Source organism: Athene noctua, chromosome 6 (assembly GCF_965140245.1).
Source record: "Athene noctua chromosome 6, bAthNoc1.hap1.1, whole genome shotgun sequence".
Taxonomy (NCBI): domain Eukaryota; kingdom Metazoa; phylum Chordata; class Aves; order Strigiformes; family Strigidae; genus Athene; species Athene noctua.
In genome coordinates this window covers 19,284,306-19,309,313 of record NC_134042.1, presented here as the reverse complement: position 1 = coordinate 19,309,313, position 25,008 = coordinate 19,284,306, and the positions used below count along the sequence as shown (strand labels likewise).

At 35.3% G+C, this 25,008-nt stretch overlaps 1 protein-coding gene across 6 annotated transcripts in view; it reads left to right on the top strand.

The window, feature by feature from the left end:
- CDIN1 (CDAN1 interacting nuclease 1) overlaps positions 1-25,008 on the top strand; it is a 133,033-nt gene that overhangs the window by 8,328 nt on the left and 99,697 nt on the right. For 4 of the 6 annotated variants that reach the window (XM_074909802.1, XM_074909801.1, XM_074909799.1 and 1 more), the window contains exons 2-4: positions 18,248-18,293; positions 19,154-19,218; positions 22,463-22,523. In XM_074909802.1, the coding sequence (XP_074765903.1) occupies positions 18,248-18,293; positions 19,154-19,218; positions 22,463-22,523 (172 nt within the window). Of the gene's footprint in view, positions 1-18,247; positions 18,294-19,153; positions 19,219-22,462; positions 22,524-25,008 lie in introns of those variants that run through there. The other 2 variants (XM_074909804.1, XM_074909805.1) reach the window with 2 other exon arrangements.

Here is a 25,008-nt window from a genome sequence, read left to right as displayed (position 1 = left end):
TTGTGAAATACAGTGATTGGAGGAAGCCTCTTAAAGCAGACATGGAAATTAGTTCCTTATAATGCATTCTGAGTCTGTTGTTGCTGTGTGTTAGGTGCTCTTTTATAACATACAAGAAAAGAAAGAAAAATAAAAAAAAGAAGAAAAATACAGAGAGAAAAGAGAAAAAGAAAAAAGGACGGAAAAAAGAAAGAAAAAGATAAAAGAAAAATACAGATGAAAAAGAAAATGCAAGAGGAGAAAAGGAGAGAAAATAAAAAAGGAGAAAAAAGAGAAAGAAAAAATGAAAATGTAACAGTAAAAGAAAAAATGAAAACGATAAAAAGGGAAAGAAGGAGAGGAAGGAAGAAGAAAAAAGAGAAAGAGGAGGGAAAAAGAAAGAAAGAGAAAAAGAGGAAGAGGAAGAGAGAGAGAAAGAGAAAAAGAAAGAAGAAGGAAGGAGAAGGAAAGGAAGGCAGGAAGGAAAATCCTTTTATATGTCGGAGCCGGAGGAATTGTCTTGGTCACAGTGTTCATTACTGTCTTGCTTCATGAAGTTTAATTTGGTTGTACTTTTTGCCATTTCACAAATTCAGTGGTTGTGATAATCACCAGTAGGATAGAAATATAAGTCTTGTGGCACTGTTTGTTGTATGTATTTCATTCTGAAGCAAGCTTGGTGTCATCAGACAGACCAGCAGATGTCTGTAGATTTAAGGGACAGATTATGGTGGTTGTTAAGGAAGGATGAAGTGGAAGTTTTAACGCTGACCATATGTGCATTTTAATTGACTTGTGGATTTTAGGATACCATTATATTCATGTTGCTTGTACTTAAGGACAATGATGATAAAAATGGTAATTCTTGACTGTATTTCAGAAACAGTTCCATATTGTATCATTCTTTTGAAGCCTGCAAACAAGTCTAGTCTAGGGTTTTATGAGCAGAGGGGTTTTGCTACATCAGAGGGGAAAATATTTTATTCATGCGTTGTTTTTTGTACAATCATATTCTGGGCTATATTAGAATGGCACGATAAATTGCTGAATACACTGTCTGCTGAATATGACCTCACCATGAAAAATTTGATGCATTAGAGTAGGAAAGGTTGGAATATATCAACCTTAGCTGACAAGAGACTTTGAATTTTGACCTAACACAGATGACCTTTGTGTGCAGTAAAAGTGAGTTTAATCTCCAGGTCAAGGTTGAGGTGAATGGTAGGGCAATGTGGATTGGTTTGTGCTGGCTATGGCTGTATCACACCTAGCAAGCAAAGAAATCCAAGGTCTTTGCATTTCAGAGTAACCACATGCTTATTTACCTAAATTTAACTCATATCTGTTACACCACCTTCAAAAACTGTGCTGTACTGTAGACAGTGAACTCTTCAGCAGCTGTGCACTAACTTGTTTGAAGCTCTGTCTTTCAGAATAAGAACTGTGAGGTACATATATTCAGCTCCTATAGATCATTGAATAGGTAAGCTAAATAAAATTTCTCCTCTAGCATGCAGAATAAAGACTGTCAAGTATATGGCCTTGCTATGAAAAGGGTGAAATCTAGAAGCTTTATTTCTTTGACAGCTAACCTGTCTTTGGAACATCGGAAGTTTATTCCTAAGTGGCTTATGCTTTTAGGAGGAACACAATTAAGAGAGCTCTGATATGTTTCACTAGGCAAATACAAAGAAAATGGGTCCTTTTGAGCACTCCCTTGCTGTAAAAGGTATTTGATCAAAGAATCTAAGTTACAAAATGTTTTTGGGGTTGTCTAGGTTACATAATAAAGACGTATAGATGAATTTAAATAAAAGATTGTCGTGTTTTATAGTAGTCACAAACAAAATCTGTCTTTTTAACTGGCTGGTGTTCCAGGAGTGCTATTTTCCTAACATACTAACAGTACATGCCCTGAATACTTTACACAGATAAGAGTGGTAGTGGTTGTTGAAAGGAGGGGGAAAGGAGGGAGTTCTCTTTAAATCAGCCAGGAAAAAAAAAGTTTGAGACTAATGGAAAGAACCTCTACTCCTTTAATAGAGCCTGCAAAATATATTCTCCAGGACTGATCAGCTCTGAAGGCTCTAGAGGTTTGATGATTGGAATGGCAGGAAATCACGCTTTCAGGACATAACGAATTGACTAGGCCATCCATCATTTGTTAGCATGCGCTGAAACACTGGGTTTGTGTGCAGAGGTCTGTGATTTAGTAAATACTTGGGAGATGAATAGAGCTTACACACAAGGGAAGATATTGCTGTCCTTCAGCAGCCTTAGACACAGATCCCTGCTGAGAAGGCCGTCTGACAGCAGCTCATCAGTAACTGGCCTGTCACAGTCAGTGATGCCCACCAGCCATCCCCAGTATATTAAATGCATTTTTAATATCTGCTTCAGTAGATTTAATGAAGAAAATTTAGTTTCCATACTCTGATCACTGCTTCCTCAAGTGTTTTAAAGCATTGAGTGAAGCACTTCTAAGAAAGGACCTGTGCTGATACCTGGAGGAGTTGATTGAAAATGAAAGTGAAACAGAACGCAAACAGGAGTGTTATTATCCAAACAGTTTCCTTAAAGCAAAACAAAAGGTTTGGAAACAGCAGTGATCTTCTTAGAAACAATTGACCCTCCTGCAGGGGGACCGTATGCAGCAGGCTGTACAGCAGCAGAGATGCAGTGCTGGGGAAGGTATATGCGCAGTGGTTCTGTTTAGTTTGGCTGGGCTTGCCAAAAGGCATAATTGCATTTCCTACACTTTCAGATGTCAGTACTTGAATCAGATCAGATGGTTCTGTGTGGCTTTCAGAGTCCTGAGAGGGGGTGGCTATGAATGGAAGGGATGGAATAGATCACATTTTTAATAACTAACATAGGTTTTGATTTGATTTTGGCATTTTTGCGAGGGATGCAGTTGCTATAAAAATCAGTGTTCCATGGTATTATTTAAACTGATGTAGAAAACAAATAATAAGACACAATGGAAAATAAAACTTCTGCTATTTTTATAACTTAGAAGGCTCATTGAGAGTTACTCAGTACAAACATTCTGCTTGTAAGGATTGTATGGAATTATTTTTTCAACCTTGTCTATATATAGATAAACTTCATAGTTGTTTGAATTTCCTGGGAACTTCCAGGGAAAACTTCTGTTTACATAAAGGCAAATATGTTGGTTTTCACTTTCTAACAAGATTCAGTGCTTATGATACTTACTTCAAGACAGCAAGACAAACAAATCTATTTTGTGCATTTGAAACATTCACTTCTTGAGCTTTTTTTCCCTCAGGAATCCATTCTGTGTTCACAGAAGAGAAAGCCGGTGCCGAATGAGACCAATAAATTTGATTCTTGTATGTGTCAAAACACTAATGTATTAAATGCATATTATTATAAAAATTTAAGACGTGTCCTAAACACATTTTTTTTAACACATGACAATATTAAATAATACATTTTTTGTTAGCATCTGTTTGCTGTCATTGTTTCAGGACCTGTGATTTATTACTTAAATTAATGACTACAACCATTTTGGTCCCGATATATGCCCCATGGCTTATCACATCACTTAACAAAATAACATATATGCTTCTATGAGAGTAATTTTTAATTGTTTATTCCTTTAAGTTCCTAGTGAAGATACCATATGTGTTTGCAATGTGAAAGTCTCAGAAACTTGTATTATACTTTAAACTGAGTGAAGTAATAGTAAGGATTAATTTCTGTAAGAATATGGAATACAGTAACTGATCCTACAAAAATGGTGTTCTAAGACAAGCCTGATAGAGTATTGTTAGAAAAAAAGAATGACAGCATTGGAAGAGGAATGGAAAAATACTGCTCTGTTTTCTTCAGATCGGTGATGGTTAGAAGCCTTGTTCATTTGTTTGACTAATTGGTACCATACAAGTAGATTCAAACGCCCATTGGCATGCTAAGATTTCACGCTCCATCATTAGTTTTCAACTTGTATTTCATGGAGTCCTTGTTGTCCATGGACTTCAAATGAAGAATTCAAAGTAAATGAACTTCTTGTCAGCAGGCTTAAATTTCCAAACAGCAATCTGTGCCTGTTGTGGGAAGAATGTTTTGGTTTGTGAACCTCTTACGTTGAAAACTTTGGTTTTGTCAGCAACTAACACATTTTTGTCTATCTTATGTTTTCTTTTCGTACATGTTTCTTTCAAATTCTAGAGTCCATAATGTTTTGAATGTGGTAGTGATATGAATGGAATATATTATCCCTTCCAGTGCATGCTCCAGGATATCCAGTAAACTGATTGATAGTGGCAGTCTCATTGCTTTATGCTGGACAGTTCTTTAACTTCAGTCCCCTGTTTTATCTTTCTCATCTGAATAGGATATTTAACCAAGTGTTGCTGTCCATCCAAGCTGTCAAAATGGCTTCAGGTCAGGATGTGGAGCTGAAGAGGACTTTATTTTGGGGTGAATGTCCTCTATTTGCATATCTGTATCTAGGCCTGCAAGGTCTTGGAAGCATTGATAGCACTGATAGCATTGATTCCCAGATACCCCCAGAAGCTTCAACACTGAATAAAAAGGTCCTAAGACAGCACACATTCTTCTTCCACAGAATGTAGAATGTTGTCAGATACTTCTTTGATTAAGACCCATGTGATAGCAAAGGTAGCTTCTCTGAAACTGTTTCACATTGAGGCTTTCTGAAACTGTTTCAAAGACGATATAAAAACTGTGACCAAAATAGAGGTAATACTTACTCCTGTGACTGAATTAATATAAAGGGTCTTTTGGAGTTCCTCATTGTTAATTGAAGACCCAGACAGCAATAAGGACATCACATATCTCTCTCCCCATTTGTGTTTGGCTAGGGTATGGCAGAACTTCTTACTGATCCACTATATATACTGGTAACATCCAGTTTTTTATTGCATTTTTGTGGAATGCAGATACTCATAATGAGGCTACAGCTGGCGCAAAGTATGATAACTAGTAGCCAGAGAGTAAGCGTAGGTTCCTACAGATGAAAAGGCTATTGAACGTTAGCCATTTCCAGCATTAATATAAAATACATGTTGTCAGTGCAGCTGTCCAGTTCTCAATACAGCTGAGCAATGTGTCTTCCTAGACAACCGTTATTGTGGATATATAAAATGTAAAAATATATAAAAATATAAAAGATAAAAATAACTCATAAGCTAGATTTGTGTTTCATACAGAGCTTAAAAAGAAAGGTTTGCTTTGACTAGTTAGCAGGTACTCCAGTAGGCCAGGCAAGTTCTATTCCAAATACAGTGTTTGATGACCTCATTGCAATGAGTTAATCTGACACAAGAATATGTTTTTCTTCATCCTATTATTAGAAACAGGAAAATTTAATTATTGACCAGAAAGAGAGGTCAGACTGTGTATTTTATCTCATTTGTATTGTGACATCAGTGGTCTGAGAGAGAAAAAGGAAAATGGTCTTTTATGGAATAAATGTATGGTTTTAGTCTAAATATTTTTCTAGCTATATCTATCTGTTTGGTATGTCCTCTAAGTGCAGAGCATTTTTTCCCAAACAAATCCCATTGGTTGCCCAACAACTATTACCCACAAACTTCCTGCTTACCCTTTTTGTTTTAATTTACTATTTAGACACAGACCTTGTCAGTGACAGGTGATCATTCAGTATTATTTTTGTGGGTTTGAGGTTTTTGGATAGAGAATTTTGTCTGTTTATCTGGGTGCAGATGCTTGCCATTCTAACACTTTAAATCTCAGTAATTTAAAAATATGCAAATGTATCAGCTACTGTGTAGAAATTAATATATTTCTATGTAGACAGGTTCGGGTTGGTCAACATGTATCACATATTAATTATTTGCTTTAGTTGATTTTGTAATTCTTAGCTCTTTAGTCTCTTAATCAAGGATATATATACATCTCAATGGAACTTTCCATTAATGGATCAGGATGTTTACTGAAATAACCAGTTAAAATATTAAAATATGCAGTGGAAAGCAATGTGCTTAGTTTAATGTGCTTCTGAATATTAAATGCAAGTAAAATCCTATATAGACATGGAGCCATTTGTTATATTTTACTATATGAAGCAATAGCTGTGTAAACCTTAACCTCGTAATTTTGCAAGTTCCACTTTATCATGTAGCTGTAAAAGGTAATCAAAATAAATCATGGAAGATGAAGAAATATTTTCTAGGGCTTTCTGTATGCTTTCAGAAGTGGCGCTTGATCCATGAAATTTTAGTAAGCATATTAAATAATACAATATGATGTGCAACGTGTCAGGTCTGATAAATTATTTTGTATAGGACATTTATACAACATATGGTGAGCTGCTATGTGAACAGCTTAATGACTAAATTATGTTAATCTTTCTTGCCATATTTACTTTTCATTTAAAAAAACGGTGTTTTCAAAATTTTATCTTACTTTTTTCATCATGGGTAGATATAAGAAAGGTGTAGGTCATCTCCGAGAAGCCGTGACAGTGATCCAAGGTTCCTCAGCTGTGCAGTGTACATAACACAGATGTTGGGAGAGTCATCTGTCAGCTATGCCTCTCCTATGGAGTTAAAGTTCTAGGGGGAAAAGAATTCGACACAGTGCTGTCACTGTTACATTTTCACAATAGAAGAGCATGCAAATATTCAACCTCCTGCTTAGCAGTAGTGCCCTGTCTAATGTCTGTGCTGGTTAGAATAAAAAAATAGTGGGTGCATCTAGGGCTCATAGATCTGACAAAGGTCATGCTATGCTGGGCATTTGAATTGGAAATTGTCTGGACTTAGATTTTATAAAGCTCCCACTGTTGTCGGGGAAAATTTCAGCAGGGTTTTGTCCCTAGAGAGGCCTCTTAGGCCTTTTTCTGTCCTATGAATGAATTTAGATGTGAGGGTTTCTCCTGCCTTAAAACTGTTAAGTTCATTTTGCATACATCCCCAGAGAGAAAAACTGGCAGATGCTTTTGTCTTGGAAGTGTTTAAAAGAAAACTGCAGAACAGGAACAAGGGAGAGAAGGGGCCCTGTGTGGAGTCCCAGAACATTTTGGAAATGGCCAATATGCAGTTTTCATCAGTACTAAGGCGGGGCGCAATATGGTGCCTGTAGCTCACTAGGGAATATGAATGTTGATTAAGCATACTCCCAGGCTTTGAAATCCTGAAAGCAGTGTCAGAATAATGGATGTTGAGCAAATGTCAAGCATTTGTTAATTTCTCTGTTATTTGGAGTTTATCTACCATGATCAATCAAATAAACTAGTGCTTCTCTGTTGTGGCATGTGTCATTGATATGGTGATTAGGTGGCTAGAGAGGCCTTCTGCCTTTTTTTTTTTTTTTTTTTTTCATCCAGGTAACAGATTACATATGAACAGCCAAAACTTTTAATTTAAAGATTTGTTTGCAGTTGGTTTAGTGGAAAGTGGTGCATTAACAAAATACTTTGGGGTACTGAGAGAAAAAGTATTTGCATATCTGCTCTGCTATAAGTTACATTCATGCCGTTTTTTCCATTCTTGGCCTTGAAGCTTTACTGTTGTGGGGAAGGAGAAATTACTTCTAAATGAAAGAAGAAACTTTTACTTATTCCTAAAAGGAGGAGCTTGAAAACAAAAGATATGCATTCCAAATTAGTATTAATTTATGACTTAGCCCTCTTCTTCCCTCTAAATCTTTTGATTTCTATAAAATAGGTCTTGACATCTCTATTTTTGATTGGGAAAATGTTCAGATGCCCTTTAGTTAAAAGTGGAGGGGGTGACTGACTCTTTTACAAGAATGCACATTCTTCTATGAGAATATGTCAGAAAAGTTAGTTACTGACTAACATGCAGAAATCTAAACAGTCCAGTTCAGAATTTTTTTCTCCCAACTTTTCAATTTCCACTGTCTTCTGATGTCCTAGTGCCACTAATTTACCACTCTTAGAAGTTAGGTAACATACAAAAACCTGATATTTAAATGCAAAGAACAAATAAAAAATAATCTGAAGGAGAAAAAGGTACCTTGGCCTTTGCAGCTTTACTGTAATATGGAGAGACTTTAAAAGCATAAAGTTGAGATGTTTTGTGTGAGGCCTTTTTGAAAGCTGCCTGAAGGATGTTAACAGTTAAATTTCACTGAATTCCAGTGAAGTTTAGTTACACCTTTGTCATGGCTTTTAATTTTTTTGTGATGTCTAGTCCTTACGGGCTTAATGTAAAGACAGCAATGTATATTTTTATCATGTTTTTGACAACTCCCAGAAATTTAAAAAGTGTCAGTGAGTCATGCCATATGACTTGATGCACGTTGAGGTAACTCTCAGTTTATTTTAACGTAGAATAAATGTTTGATGTTGAACTAGTTTTCCTTCTTCTTTGACTTCCACATTTATTTACTGAGGTCTCTGGGCCCATTCTACTAAGACTGGTCAAATTTTGGTGCTTAATGAAGATGATGCTGTATGGTGAACCTAGCTAGTGCATAAGTTCTCCTGGAAACCCAATCTTTTCTGCAGCACTGCAGGAAGTAAAGCATATAGTCACTGTACAGATTTTCAGAGCAGTGCAAAGAACATCAAAAAATATATCTCTGGAAAGAGGAGGAAGGGAAAGGAAAATCCTTTTTTGTAGGAGTAGAAAAGAAGGTTAGAGAAGTTTTCAGATAGAATAATGTAATGTCGTGATCGCCTCTTGTCAGATGTTCCCTTCATATTGCCTGCCAGTTGTAGGTAGATGGCTTTTTTAAAAAGAGTGCTGGAAGATCACTAGTAAAAAGGAACAGTTCGATTTCCTTCTTAGTGCGTTTCTGCCATCTTTCCAAGGGGAAGTAAGTAGTGGAATTAAATGAGTTTATTCCCTCTGTGGCACAGTAAGCTGTACCCCTGGGGCTGAAAGTAGACTTTGTAAATATCTACATATATGGTATAATACCTTAGAGATACAGGGCAAAGTACTGCACTGTTGGCTAAGTAGATAGACAAGAATTATTAGCTTTTTTATTTTTTTTCTTTTCTAATTACCAGTAGCTTTAAAATCATAAACTTTTAAATGATAAACACTGTATAGGGCTTAAGACTAAAAATATCAAGGGGACTGTCTATAAATGGATTAATTTCTTGCCTTAAATCTGCATTGTTGCCAAAACTGGAATTTACTTAAACTACTCTTCTGTATCATCCATGTTTGATGGAGCTAAAATTCTTTAAATTGTATCCTGTACAGGAAACATTAATAAGATCCTGACTTGTTTAAGGAATCGACAGTTTTGATTGTGATACTGGAAGCTTTTTTGACGTTAGGTGTTCACTTTCTACCCTGGAGATAGGTATGCAACAGTATGTGTGCTTGACATGTGATGCATGCAAATGCTAAATACAGTAGCAGCATGAGGCAAGTGTCATTAACAGTAATTTATGTAATGAAAGCCACCTGGCTGTCTTTGTAATTAATTGCTTGTAAATAATAAATTTAAATATAATTTATAGTTTTCTAAATTTGATTATATATTTTTAGGAGCAAATTGTTTAAGGGTGTTTGGGGATTTATTTAGTTTCAGATTGGCACAGATATGCTTTTTACATACAGCCTAATTTTTTAATGTAAAATGAACAGTCTAATTAGCTTCAAATTGCTATTCACTCATAAAAATAGTTTTCTAAAATTAAAATTAAACATCTTGTTCACACAGGACAATATAGCTTTGAATTGAAAAAAAAAAAGTAAAGTAGAATAATTTTCCCCTTTCTCCACAGTCAAGAAATTTGAGTCTGAAAAATTTTCCTTGACAAGGTATTCTATAATCTGATTCTTTTCCGGGGGGGGAAGGGGATGTAGCATGATAAGAGTTAACCAGACAGAATGAGGAAGATGTACACAAAATGAATATATCAAATAGTTCTTTCCAGTAATAGCCTACTAAATGAATGTTTTTTCAATGTATGGACCTTGGCCCTATCAAGAGGGCAGATAGGAAAGGTGAGGGATAAATCCCTGGTTTAAATTGTAGCTTCTTTACCTTAACTGCTTGTTGAATTCTATTGCTGTTGCAGCCTAGGAGTATCATTCTTTGCACAGCCGTGATCAGATGACTACAGTTTTTGTGTATTTTTGTCTAATGGTTCAACATTTAGATTGTGGTACTCAGAGAAAGACTTAAAACTTGCAAACATGTTTTCTGTATAATCTTAACTGAAGTAGATAGAAATAAAGTATGGATGATATACAGTTAAGTGCAAACAAGGAATTTGCAGAGGTTTTGCTTTTTTATCTGTCTCTGCTATGCTGCTCGATGCCGCTGATTTGGGATGTGTTCACTGATTCCTTCCTGGACATTGAGAAACTTTTCTTCTTGCTAAGTAACTTGGATTCATTGAGGACAAGGACATAGCAAATCATCTCCTTATGTTTTTCTCAAGCATTGCTTTTTAAATTTAATTTTCTAATAAATTTTGTTGGCAGAGTTTAAAGGAGAATTTTAGAGAATACCAGGAGATGGAGATGTGGAGGACAAGTACTATGATTATCAAGGTGTATGTGGGAGGCAAACCTTATTTGACTCCTGTGAGTTTCTTTTGTTGACTCCCTGACTAGATAGATGATCAAAGGGTACCAGAGAAGTTCTGGTATGTGTAAGGTGAAAAGATTCGATAGTCATTAAAGCCTGATGTCAGAATATTTTGGAGTTTTAATGTTATGTTTTAGCACTAACATTGTAATTTTTAAAGCTGTGTTGTGAATATGGTTTGGGTCTGTATTGCATCTGAAATTATTTTTCAGCTTGAAAATTGAACCTTGCAAAATAGTTTTATGTTTTTATGGAAGAGACCTTACTTGAAAGATGAGTGAAAGAGTATTTACTTACAAGGGTCTCTGTGTGAGTTTGGCATTTAAGTAGGTTTCGAACATTCATGCAACAAGCACTGCGCTGCCTAAGTCTGGAAAGAAAAAATATCAGAACAATATCTCAGGCAAATTACTATCTATTTTCTGTACTTGATTACTAAAACAGTAAGACCAAAAAATAGTTTCTTTTCATTTGGAAATACCACTCTTCTGTTCCTATGTTTTCAGAGTTCCGTTTTTAACCATAATATCTGTCAGTGTTTATCCACTTTTAAAGCATAATGCTGTTCTTCTCATCATAAGCATATATATGTAAATGTAAAAATAGCATCTTTGTTCTGAGTTCTCTTTTCATTTGGGGGGCTTGATCAGAAAAACTCTGTAATCATTTGAATATGGCATATTTTATGTTACACTTTTATTACTGCTGTTGAAAGTTATATTTTTGTGGTGTGGGTGAAAGAAGGTTGAATTTTTCTCTAAGATGGAAGATAAAGCTAGCACTAAGAGGAGAGCTAGCATTATTTTGTGATCATTGCCTGTATTGATAATTTGTATTTACCTCTGCATTGTATTTTTTTCATGGCTGATACAGATTGTTCATAGTTTTTTTATGCAGTTGTTTTAAAATATATTGGCCATTACAACAGACACCAAAAATGAGGTGTCTACAGGAAGAATTGGTGCCCTGTTCTTAAAGGAACTTCTAAGTCTTTCTAAATGAAAAATCATTCAAACAGTATCTAATACTGGCAATTTTCCTCTGTCTGCTGCTAGAACTTATTGGCCAACTAGGTCAGACATTATTAAAGTTCAAGTGGCCCAGTGGGAAAAGTAATGGCCTTATGCTACTATGAATTTTAAATGCTGCCATTTCTATGTATTGCACCATCATCTGTTCTCGCACATCACTAAATTCTATAGAAGTTGTGGGACCAACCAGTGTCAAGGTCATAGAAGTGATGATTCTTCTCAAGTAGCCTTCTCGGAGCTTTGTCATATAGTTATTCTCAAAACCCTGGCTATAGGCAGCAAAGTTGTATGCACATGCCTGCATTTAACCTTTTTATTATCATTGAACAGTGTAAGCCTGCAATGCAGGATGTCTTTTTCCTTGGACTCTTTACTTTTGCTTTTTATTTTTGATCCTACCAAAGGTATGAAATCAATTTTGATGCAAAGACAAGTTTTAGTAAGTGATTCATATTTAAACGTTTTGAGTTGAACTGTTGTACAGTGTATTGAACTGGATATCAGAGAATTTCAAAATTGATTAGGGTACAGTTCTTCAGATGAGCTTGAATTTTATCTTGATTTTAAACATGATGGTACTAAGTCTGAAATGAGCATACCAGCAGGTACTTCTTGTCATATAAATATATATTTATTGAATTTTTCCCCAACAGCACTGAATGGCATTGTAGTTCCCAAAGTAGTAGCTACTGATAATGTTTCATTGTATGGAAGTCGTCTTATGCAGAAATAATAAAACTAGTTTTGTATCCTGAACTTGACCTGATGTAGCTGGAAAGCTGTAGCATTGGAAGATAGCCACTTTACAGAAATTACTGTGTTGTAACTATAAACTTAGGTACTTTTATGTTACTTAGTTACTCCAATTCAAACTCATATATGGATTTAAACACATGTATTCTCTCACACACATGCATATAGACACATATATTGATTTAGCTTAAATTGGTAATTCACTGACTTCTGATGAATCAGTGATAGGTTTGTGAATGATAAAGTACAAATGTGTACAGAGACAATAATCTGCTTTTTGAGAAGTTTCCTTTCAGACAAGTGGCCAGAAGCATATTAAAACTTCAGGAAAGATTTTAATACTAAGAGCTGCCATGAAGAGAGGTTAAAGCCATAACTATTCTAGAGGTCAGTGAGTCTCCCTCCCTTGTTCCATGTTCTGCAGTGCCTGGATGCATATAAATGTACTGGTTCTCGAGCTTTGGTAGGCCTTTGTTATTCCTGAGCATTCCTGGATCCTCATGTGGAACCATTCAGACTTCTAAGGAGCCTTTTTCCTGTCTGGACAATCCTGACACATAGACGAAATTCTCAGAATCCACTAGTTGTCACCTCCTCCCAGGTGGAAGTTTCACCATCAGACGGGCTTTATTTGGTTTACAGGTATAACTGGTGCTTGCTAGCCTACACCTGCAGTTCTAGGAAGCTAGAGAGGCTTTAAGCACCCATTCATGTGTTACACATTTGAACCGATGCTGCTAGATCTATTTGAAATCCTGACAGAGCTTTTAGAAATAAGAGCATGTTATGGTTAGCATGTGATAAGCGTGTGATATACAGTATGGAAAAGTATTGGTTGCTTTAGGAGTCCCTGTTCCAAAGCGATTGAAGTACAGACGATGAGAATTTAAAGGCTGTTTGGGTTTCTTACATGTCTTTGATAATAGGAAAAATGTATTTTAGACGCACATTCTGGAATTTCAGGATAGCTGTGAGGAGGATTCCCCTTCCACCTCCAGTCATTTAAATTCGTTAAATAGATATATATTTCTTTCCTCACATAGATTCTTAATCCTGCATGGCAACACCATGCAATTCTAGCCCTAAATTGTATGTATTCCTTTTATTTTAAAGCTCAATATTACATTAGTAAAAATACTTTAAAACTTATACCTGGAAAGGGGAACTTCTTTTCCAATTATTAGAAATAAGAGTGTCTTACTGTCTGATTCAGAACATTTCAGAAAGGGATATGACTAGCACTATATACGCATGCTGGAGACTGTGGAAGGAAAGAAACAATTTCTCCTCCTACCTGAATTCCTACAGTAGCCGAGTGCAGTGTAATATGCACTTCCAAGAGAAGGTTTGACACTGCTGCTTTGGGATTTCACATGTAGCTGCTTCTGAATTTTGGAAACACAACTCCTGTCCCCACACTCAATTTTTTAATGAATGTATTTACCGTCTTATCAAGGTGGCATGTTCCGTTTTGTGAAAGGAAAGCAATGAAGCAATGTTCTTTGTAGATTCAATTTGTTTAAAAAAAATAAGGCTAGTCTATATATATAATATATATTTGTCTCATGACTTTGCTTTCCCCCTGCTTGTCTTCACTTATGTGAATAGTTACTGGATTAAATACTGCAGTTCATATTTACTCTCGACTTTTTTTTTTTTTTTTACAGATCTCTCTAGATACTCTTCCTCTGTTCCATGGTAAAATACATGAAATGTAAAGCTTTCTATTTTAGGCAAAAACTGTGGAGCTAAAGGTGGAGGATAGGAAACTAATTTTTAAATTAATAGCTGAAACAAGTGGAAACTTGGTTTTGTACCTAAAATTTAATGTTTTCATTAGTAAAGTAGAAAGGTGTAAGTTTTATCTTTAAAGAATGAATTTGCAAGGGCTGATAATATAATATTTGCAGAAGTTATCATATTTGGATTTTTTCCTGATGAGGCTCTAGTAAATATCAAATATTAAGTTGGACAGCACCCCAGATCTTGACTAAATCTGATAGCCTGTTTTGTTAAGATGATCTGATCCAATTAAATTCTTTTCATCCTTACTAGCTGTTTCTTGGCCACAGTTTTATATCAGCTCTAGTTACGAAACACTGATCTGTATCAGCATATTATCTGTTACTAGTTTATATATGAATACTCATTGCAAAACAAAATATTTCTGAAATACTCTCCAGGGATGATAGCATTCCTCCTCTACCAAATTCTGGGATTCATTAGAAGAGAATGGTCTAAATTTTATTCTTATATATGTTAAATGACAATAAGGCGTATTCTTTTTCCAGCAGCAGACTTGCAGTTGTCTTTTTAGCTTGACTGATCTCTTAAGTTCTCAGAGATAATTTCTCTTATCTCTTGTTCTGGTCTGACTTGGGCATCCCATTCTAAATATGGACTTTGATATCTGTAATACTTTTTTTTTTTTTTTATGATAAGCAGATTTTTATATCTTTATATCATTTTGAACCTAGAAATGACTTTTTTTAAAAATAGAAGTTATTTTCTTTTTAAAAAGTGGCCATTTTTTAGCAGATTTTAGATTTCAGAGTTTTCTGTCTAAATCCAGTTATGTATTGACAAGAGCATAAAATGCATCAGGCATTCAGATGGAAGTATGCCACCGACATCAACACAGAGTAACAAAAGGTAAATTGATTCATTATGGACACTGGTGTACAAGAAAAAGAAGGTATTTGAAGAGGGAGGCTGGTTGCTTTGAACAGAGCTCTGGGAGTTAGATCCATTACCATCTGGAATTGCAGAAGAAAATGTTTCCATGAAAGTGGCTGCTACCAGAACTTAAGAGAAAGGTTTGCTTGTTTTCCTGGAAAATAGATTTAGTTCTACAAGGTGGATAGCAAGTTAATTTATTAATTATTTAAACTATGTAGTATTCAGAATTATGAATCTGGGTTTTTTGCTTTTGTTTCAGAAAATCAGCAATTCTGTACCTTGGCCCTGCAGCTGGTTCTCTACGAAACAGCTTGCTCAACACAAACTTGACTATATCCCTAGCCTTGCATTAAGCCATGAGGATTACTATAAAGTTTATTCCATAAGAGGCAATAATTCAGCACTGAAATTTTATTTTGAATAAAAGACATTTTCAGTGTTATGTTTTTTTTTCCTGGGTATCTCAGCTATATTATTTTGTCTGCTAATTTGCTGCTTTGTAATCCTGTATAGAAGCATCAGAGGACGGATGGAGCCCTAGGAATTTGTCTGCTCCTGTAGAAGTAATGATAACCTACGTGGCAGTATCCCTGCTGTCAGTATCAGCAGTTGTGATCGTGCTGTCTTGCAATGCAAATGCATGTTCATGACTTCTGTCCCCTCTCCAAGTACACAGCACTGTCTTTTTCAGAGCTTTCTGAAACCATAATGTTTCCGTTTTCTGTCAATGGCATCTTGCAATAGATGCTCTAGCTGTGTTTTGAGGAGCTACTTCATTTTACTAGGAAGTTGTGGCACTGGAATGTGTCAAGGAAACACTGAGTGGCAGATAAGTGATTTTAGTGTTTAAAAGGGGAACTGTGTTAACCAGAAGAAACATGGTAGCAGCCATGTGAAGATATAAATCCACTTGTCCTGGGGAAGGAGAAAGATCTGGTAGTAAGGCTGGAAATTCTTTGAATAGTACTATTGAAACAATTCTCTATCACAGTCATAATGGGTTTTTACTACAATCCAGTATATATCTAATGTGCTCAGTTACTGGACTGAATTTTTTAGTATTCATGGACTAAATAATCTGAACAGTTGGAAGCATAGGAAGAGGAGTGTTGGACTAAACTGAAGGAGACAAAATCCAAGGGCTCCAGGGGAACAAGTAAAATGGACAGGAGTCAGGAGTGTGAAGAGAGAGATAATGGTCTTAATTCTTCTTGATATGGCAGTAGGTATAATAGGATAATGGTACAGTAAGTACAGTAATCATACTGGGAATAGCCTAAAAATACAAAAATTGGTATGTCGGTGGGAGAGAACTCAAACCAGAAATTCAGATAAATGCTATCCTGTTTTGTTTTGGATTTTTCCACATCTTTTCTCTAAATTCAGTTCTACCATTATGACCATGTAAATCTGCCAGATAATAATAGTTACGTGGCGAGCCATTAGGGAGCCATATGTCTCCAACTTATTTATAGCCTGCAGGGTTTTTTTTAAATAAATCAACTTGAAATACCTTAGCTTTGCATATGTATATAGCCTGTGTAAGTATATAATCTTAATTTCTTTCCTTTGTTCACCTTCTAATGATTAAATGTGCATGTTGAATGTTAGCACAGTTGGATGGTGCACCTTTTGGGGAGGCATTATGGTACATATCTCATGACCTATGTTGTCAAATGATGTATATTTAAGAATATTTAAATTCTTGACTATATTATAATTTATTTTTCTGTAATCCATTAATTTTATAAATCTGTATATTAGTTGCTATAATTTTTGTACAGTTTTAACATTCAGTCAGTGAGTACTCAGGGTGAACATTCTCATGTGTAAAATACCAGAGATCAAGGCTCAGTTTACTGCTGTCACACAGATGTTGCGCTGGGCAGACAAGCCCAAAATACAGTGTTACGGGAGAGATGCTGGAAGCACAGATACAGATAAGACAAACTAGTAAGCTCTTTATATAGCACTGCTTTAATCTAGTTGCTTTGTTCCTAATGCTTCAACTGGCTGGTTTAGAGTTAACGTTTTTTGTGCTGCATAGACATACCATCTCTTTAAACCTGAGCAAACCATTTAGTCATTCTGTGCCTCAGTTTTCCCTTTTGAAAATGGGAGTAAGACTTCCTTATCTTAAATTAGTATTTCTGAGGTGTGAAAATTGCAAGAAGGGCCACTTAAGTATGGAGAGAATATTTACATTTAATGTACAGATGATGTGATACAGGTGTTAAATTCACATACAAGAAATCTGGCAGAAGAGCAAGACTTTAGACGTTGCTGAGTCTTTGAACTACTTACGCTGTGCCTTAGGAGGTAAATTCACAAAAGGAAAAATGTTAATTATTCATAATGCTTTGCTGTACCATAAAACTCGATTTATTGAGACTGTAATTTGTTCAAGTTGCATGTAGTAGGAAAATATATCAGGAGTAATTAATTGTATTCAGGATGTGATGAGGTAGATATATCCACAGAGGACAATTGAAAACAGTAGCAGTGTGGTATTGATTGCCTTTCAGAGGGGAAAAAAAACTCTTGTCCCATTTCTAAATGTTAACAATTCAGAGAGAAAAATTCCCACTTGGGAAGAATGCTTTCCAGGTTGCTTCATTGCCAGGTGTTTGACATTGAGTGGAGCTTTAGATGAATGAAGCTTATGGCAGCTTTTGGAAATGACCGACTCCGGGGAATCTCAGCTTCCTGCTGTGAAAGTTTCTATTTTCAAAGCACATCAGTTTCAGTGGGAATGTTCCAGTGGTCCCATATGCTACTTCTGACAGAGGGGGAAGTTTTTAACCTGAATATGAGACAGCTACTGAAGAGGTTCCCTTGCTGCTAACAAAATGAATTTCAATATGTTGCCAATGAACAAGCGGCATGTTCCCAAATGCTGATAGAATTTAACGCCATCAATTATTAATGGAAATTTTGCTTTGTTTTCCTTTTTGCCTGTTCCCTTTTAACTCAGCTACCTGCTCCTGATAGGACTTTCTGGGTTCTGAAACTGAAAAAGGAATCACCCATACAATATGCTCGTTTGCTTTGAAACTCTTGCTATATTTTCCTCCCCTCCCTTGTACGCTCTCTCCTTGACCTACCAGCAGGAAGCCTTTGTCTGAGGTGTTCATCTGGAACAACTTTTCCACACTTGTTTTCATGTTCTGTTAGATTACAGGGCAGCAGGCCTACCTTTGAAGCTCCCTTCTCTTTTGTTTCTTTGCAGTGCACTCCAGTAATTAACTTTGTCCTTCTTTTATTTGTTCCAGTCAATCGCAGTCCACTCTGCTGAGCATCTTCTCCCAGGAGTACCAGGTTAGAAGTTTTCTCCTTTGTGAGGGTTGACAGGTGCCTAATTGAATGATGAATGTCCCTTTATTTCTTTGTAATTGAACTGCCAGCTTTCTGATTGGTTTGGAGGATGTTCCCTTTTCCACATCAAGCACCGCCTGAGTCTCAGTGGATGGCTGCCAAGCCTACCCATCCATCTGTCTAATAACATCTACCCTTTGCTTATTTGGTGGACCTGTAATAAATTATGCTAAACCATTATTATTCTGACAATAATAATTTCCCTGTGTTGCGTGGTTCCATGTGCTAAATGTTTGCTGACTTGCACTGTCAGTGCTGCTTTCCATTGCTGACAGAGATGATGATAAATGACCATTGCCGGAGTGGCAGAAGGCAAGAGAGGCAGAAAATGGAGTCATTTATCATGAGATGACAGGTGTCAGTCAAGTGGCAAGTCTCTATGGAATTACTTTTTGTAGTTTTTCAAATAAGTTGTTTTTAAGCAATGTTCTTCCTGGTTAAAAATGCCAATTGAATTGTAAAACTAGAGTGCACCAGACTTAGATGGAATTGAATTGAGGGAAAATTAATACAAAGGTTGAAAGAGAGAACAAGCTTTTCTTTGCCCTCTGCAGCCTTCAGTAAACTTATTTAGATTCAATTATTGTGACCTTATTGGCTTTTACATATATGGTACATTGCAGTACAGTCTGAAGATGTTCAGTTCAATAGGTAGATTGAATGTCATTTCTGTACAGAATCTAAAAACATAGTTCAGTTTATATATCAAAGTGTAGCCAAGGAACATGTGTTTGGGCAGTCATGATTTCTGTGTTTTGATCTATGACACATTTGTAAGACTCTTTGTTTTTTCATTTTTCTAGAAACAAATCAAAAGAACACATGCCAAGCATCACACTGCTGAAGCTATTGAAACTTACTACCAAAGGTATGACTGCCCCACCCGGGTTAAGAGTATCATTATAACTACTAATTGTTATGACAATTATGAGTAAATTCACTTATTAGCTTATGAAGCTAATTTTCTGTAAAAATAAAGAAAAAATTTGGGATGAGGACTACAGAACAGGTCACGTAAAAATGTCTTTCAGTTAAAATGCAGAAATTTTTCAGCTTTTGGTCAGTCTGATTAAGAAGGGGTTTGCTTCCTTGGCTCTAAGAAAGGATAAGCAAATATTTTTTACAGTGCATGTCATTGTATTTATTGCCTATAGTTTGTAATTACAGGATTTCTGTGTCAAGACTAATATCGATGATAAGTTCCTTAGGGCAAGGGAGCTTGTTCTGTTACAGTTGTTTGTACTTTTAAAACAAATCTGTGTTACATTACAAAAAGTTGCATATTAAATTCATGCATTGCCAGTTAAAGCACTAATTTTTTGATTACTGCTGTTTTATCATCAGAACTGTCAGAAATCGCTGTTAAGGGAGGATGAAAACCTTTATGTCGTTTTACAATATTTTACAATTGTTTGCATCTCAAGCTAATAAATTATATTTACTACACCTTATAGTATGTCTGTTACTTCTATAGGCTTTACTAAAAATATTGCAATGACATAATTGGGGCATGCTGATAACTGGTAAAGATACGCAATTAAAATATTACTTCGTAGACTGACATATCTGAGGAGCTTGCATGGCAAGTGAGTTCATACTTGTGATTATAGATGTCTGATATTTATGCTTAATATTAATCTGTATGAATCAGGAAAATAAACAAAAAGCCTTCATTTGTAAACAATTAACTGTGCTTCTGCAGAGTCATATGTTTAAAACCTAAGCACAGTCTGATTATATCAGACAGTGGTTTAGAATATCTAGTGTGAATTGTGCTGTTTGGGGGATTTGATTTTCTTTTTTTTAGTTGTATCATTCTGCAAAAATTTGTACTGGATCTCATTGCACTTTTCCTAGTGTGGATGCTTGTTTAGGAAGGTTATTGGCTTAACGTTTTGTTGTGTTAATAACCATGTATATACAATACTATTTTAATTTACTTCTCACCAGCACAGTTTCAGTGAAGGGCACCATGTTAATTGTAACCGCTGTGTAAATAACCCTTTTCTAGAACATATGTATCATTTAAATCACTTCTGTGATGTGTTACTAGTTCCAACAACTTAAACCTGAGACCAAATTTTGCTTTATGCAAAGCAGCAGTTGTATTGGTGTCAGTAAGGTTGTAGGTATGATTAAGTTTGGCTCACATCAGGTGGGAGGATTTGGTCTCCTGTTCCCTTCTGTACTGTCTGAAGTATGATAGCAGTACATAACTAATGCATTATGTATGAAGCTATACGGTGGTGATAGGGAAAATCATTCTTTATGCTATTTCTGGGTATTTCATATTGCAGATGTATTAACATGGCCGAATAAAATGCACATGTTTTAAAATCAGAGATGTTCTGGTTAATAGTTAGAAAACTCATCTCAATCCTGTTTTAGTAGATTTACTATGTAGTATGTTTCGTAAGCTACAAGGGCAGACTACTTGAGTCAGAAGCCAGTTTGAAATGCTTCAGGCATAAACATGACAAACATGTCTTCTTCTCTACTCTTCTGTAGCATCCATCTTACCGCTGTAAACCCCAGACTGTGTGGTGTGCTCCTTCCTATTCCCACTGACATACAAGTAGATAATTGTGCTCCCATTGCTTTCCTAGGTCAGAAACTACCAATTTTTGAAGGTAGTCATTTCCAGCGGTCCCTGTTGGGTGGAGTAGTTTCTGCTGATCTGCTGAGACTTACTAGTCTTAAATTTAGGCAAGCAGAAAGGTAAATTACAAGAAGGATCAGCAAGCTTTTCAGAACAGTATTGCCATCATCCTGTGAGACCTGTTAGTCCATAATAGAATTGCCAGTAGCATTAGAAATATCTGACAGAAAATTACTCCATTGTTAGCTGAGGCCATGCTGTTCCTTCAACTTAGAGGTATGTTTTAGAACATTAATCTCAAATTAATCTTCCTGGTTAGATATTTTGCTTATGATCTCTCCTTTTTTTCTTCTATTATAAATTTTCAGTGTTTAATTATACAGGAGGCATCTTGGTTTGTGATTTTTAAATGTAGAATTGAAATAGGCTACACCAAAATAATTTCCTTTATTCATTAAGCCTCAGAATAACTTGCAAACAAAAAGCCCTCTAATCCTCTGTGAAGAGGTTTATGTAAAGGTGTTACGCCCATTCCACAGAAAGGTAAAATGATAAAGAATTTTAATACCTGTAACTAATGAGCAGAAGAGCAGTCTTCTGATGGATAGATAATGAAGAAGCTAGAAAGGCTGTGGCCTTCTAATGATGTCAGTAATGATGTGCTGTACTAATACAGACAGGATAAACGACCAGGTTCAAATGTTGGTAACTATTGTTCTTTTTCATATGGCTGCAAAGCACAAAGGGGCTTCCAGTAATATAGCTTGTTCCCATCAACTCCTGGGAGCAGGTTTTAGGCATTGTTGAAGTAAACATCAAACAGTGAAAGTAACAGAAATGAAGAAGGACACATTTTGTGAAGCAATGGTCAGAAACGTCACCCTGTATGCATACTGTTCTAATATCCTTAACCAGAAAAATTAAGCCTTTGCCATTGTTAATGACTTTGTAGTCACCTGTATTGGATCCTAAATGTTTCTTCTTTTATCTTCTCTTTAGAATATTTTTTTGATTGTTAAACTCTGATTTCACTACAGCCTTTAGTATTTAACTACTGCCCAGTTGATAAAATCTGGATTAAATTTGAGAATTTATGTTTTTGTGCATAGTAGTGAATTGAATAAGATGTACAGTGCGCCTTCATAGTTGAAGATCATGTAAAACCCAAAATCTTTACTCTGAATAATAGAGGTTTATTTTTCTGTGATGCATCTTTAGTTAGTACAGATATAATTTATTTGTATATCATTAAGCCAAAATTTTTTTTAAATTTCTTGATTTATTGTGGGTTTTTTACTAGTGACTTAATTCAGATTTAAATATCTTGCAGATGAATAGGAGACAACCCTGGAGAGTTAGTGATTGTTTAAAAAACTTATTTCATAAGATTTCCCATTCAGTACTCTGTACTGGGGTGTTTTCCCCCAAATGAAAGAAGTTCACTAGGGATACTGTCATGTATAAACTGGCCTTTCCTTGCCACTGCAGAATTACCTGGCTTTGTCTTATGTAGGTACCTGAATGGGGTGGTGAAAAATGCAGCTGCCCCTGTATTACTGGAGTTGGCCAATGAGGTAATCATCTTTACTTTTTTCTTTAATCTTCCAGTGTAAAACCTAAGGAGCATGTCTATAGTGACTTTAGTGAGAAATGTAATTAACCTAAAAAAATTGTTTCAAGGCACATTAGACATTTAAAATGGTTCCCCAGTCTGTTAGTGCTTACAATAATTAGACAAAAAGCCCCATTTATTAATAAATTAGTTAATGTAATTAGTCTGTTACCTTCAAGGCAAATGTGTAAGGAACTCTGAATTTGTATTTTGCTGGAAATTTCAGACAGACCATAGATCTTTAATGCACAAACTTGCTAAAAATTCCCACATTGATTGAATGGAGTTACATCAGTTTTACTTGTATTTGATTCCTTGTTTTTAATAACAAAACTCACCTAAGATATTTTTTAATAATAGGAAGGGTTAAACCAGTTCATTTTTCTGACTCCGTTTATTTCTGTTCATACGGATTAGAGGATGGCTAATGAAAACTGCGTAATATAAAGCAATTAAGCAGAATAAATTCCTCAGTATAGCCATTTCCTAGAAAAGCTGGTGTATGAGAAGTTAGGTAGAGTTGCCATTAAAGTCTTGACAAATGCATTGGTGCTCTTTATTAACTAGGATATGAATCTGCCTTGGGTTGCAAGGTGTTATTTGCATTAAAAGCTGCACTATCTTAAAGAAGATGTAAAAAGTTTCAGAAAGTGGCAGTGAGCCTCCTAGAAAAAAAATGATGAAATATGTACACCTTAAACTCTGAAATATTTATTTACAATAATAATAACAACAATACAATAGCTGATATTCCTTGGAACTGCTTATGCAACCCTCAAAGGGATAGAATGAAATGTATGCTGGTTTGTGTTGCATTTTAATAGAAAATGTAAGAAGGAGGCAGAAAATTAGTGTTTGCATTAAAAATGATATGGCACTATGAACATTAAGCGCTGCAATAGCAGCAAGTTCTACATGTTACATTAGTTAGAAAGAATGGTTTCTCTCTCATGTACATTGCTGCAGCCAGTAAATGAGCGATTACCTATCAATTACTGAAAGGTTTTAATGGTCTGTGAAGTGTCCACATATCCTGATCATACAGTTAGCATAGAATAAAGGATTTATTTCATATTAGCAGTAATGTGTAGCTTCTTACCGTTTCTGGAAAAGACAACTCTTAAAGTACTGAGAATAGAATGTACTTTACATAAATAAGTACAATCTTATTAAGAATTTAGGTAAACAACCCAATTCATGATATATGGCACCCATATTATATGAGAACTGTCATAAAAATATTTCAAGCACAAAGTAATATATCTGTTACTGGTTCTTTGTATATTTTTTCCCATTGATTTAGAGATGATGCATATAATTTCTGACTCTGGTGAGCATATCTTTGTTTATATTACACTAATGCATTTTTGCAATTCAGATCAAAGATATCTGCAGTTCAGAAATAAATAAAAATTAAATCTAAGAGAAAGGGAAGATATACAAAGAACTTGTCTGCTTCTGATTTCGTAGTAGCAGGTATATGAGAAAGGCAATGCATTTTGTGACTACTGCCTAATGCATTAGGGAAATGTGGCAATAACCAGCACCAGATTACTGCTTCCAAACAATCAAGCTGCCATTTTTATATGATAGTTAATATTTAAATGACATACTCTTGCATCTGCTGACAATTGATGTAATGGTAATACTTTATGAGTCAATATATATTTAATCAGTGGAAACTGTAAAAATTGATGAGAAATATATAACATAGGTGCATTACAGTGTGTAGCAGCTCTGTTAAATAGGAAAAGCTCCATATTATTATCTTCCGGGTTTGTTTTTTTGATGGTTTGTGAAACTACTTTAAATTATTTTTTTTTTTAATTTTATTTGCCAACTTCTTCATATTGTATATGTTAGTGCAAAAGGACTAAAATCTCATTTTTGTTAGATAAGACTAATAAAATTAGTCACTGTTCTCTTCATACAAATATTTTCAAGTGAGATTTGAAGCACTATGAATTTTACTTACATGCTAAATTCTGACATGAGGCATGATGGCCCTATTTCAAAGAAAGATGGACACATGATTAATATGAAAATTAGGGAGATGCAAGTACCTGAACTAATAAGGTAGTCCTTATTCAGGCTGGACTACCTTCAGTAATTTCACCATTTTTCATGTGTCAGCTCTGATGTGGGTTACTGGAAATAAGCAGCTCCATGGAAAGCATTTCTCTCTACTTGGGGAATTTAAGGGCATCCAAGTACATACATATTTGGAAAAAAAAATGTATGCACAAGTGAAGCCACCTTTTTTTGTCTAGTTACTAAATCAAGATAAAATTTGTATGTTAATATTGAACTTGAAAACTTCACTGTGACAATGTGTGAGCAAGGTTTACTGTCTCATAGTTAAAATTTTGATTCACTAAAGGAGTATTATAATGATATCTAAAAAACTATTGTAATTTCAGGTAGAACTGCACCATACATTTTCCATA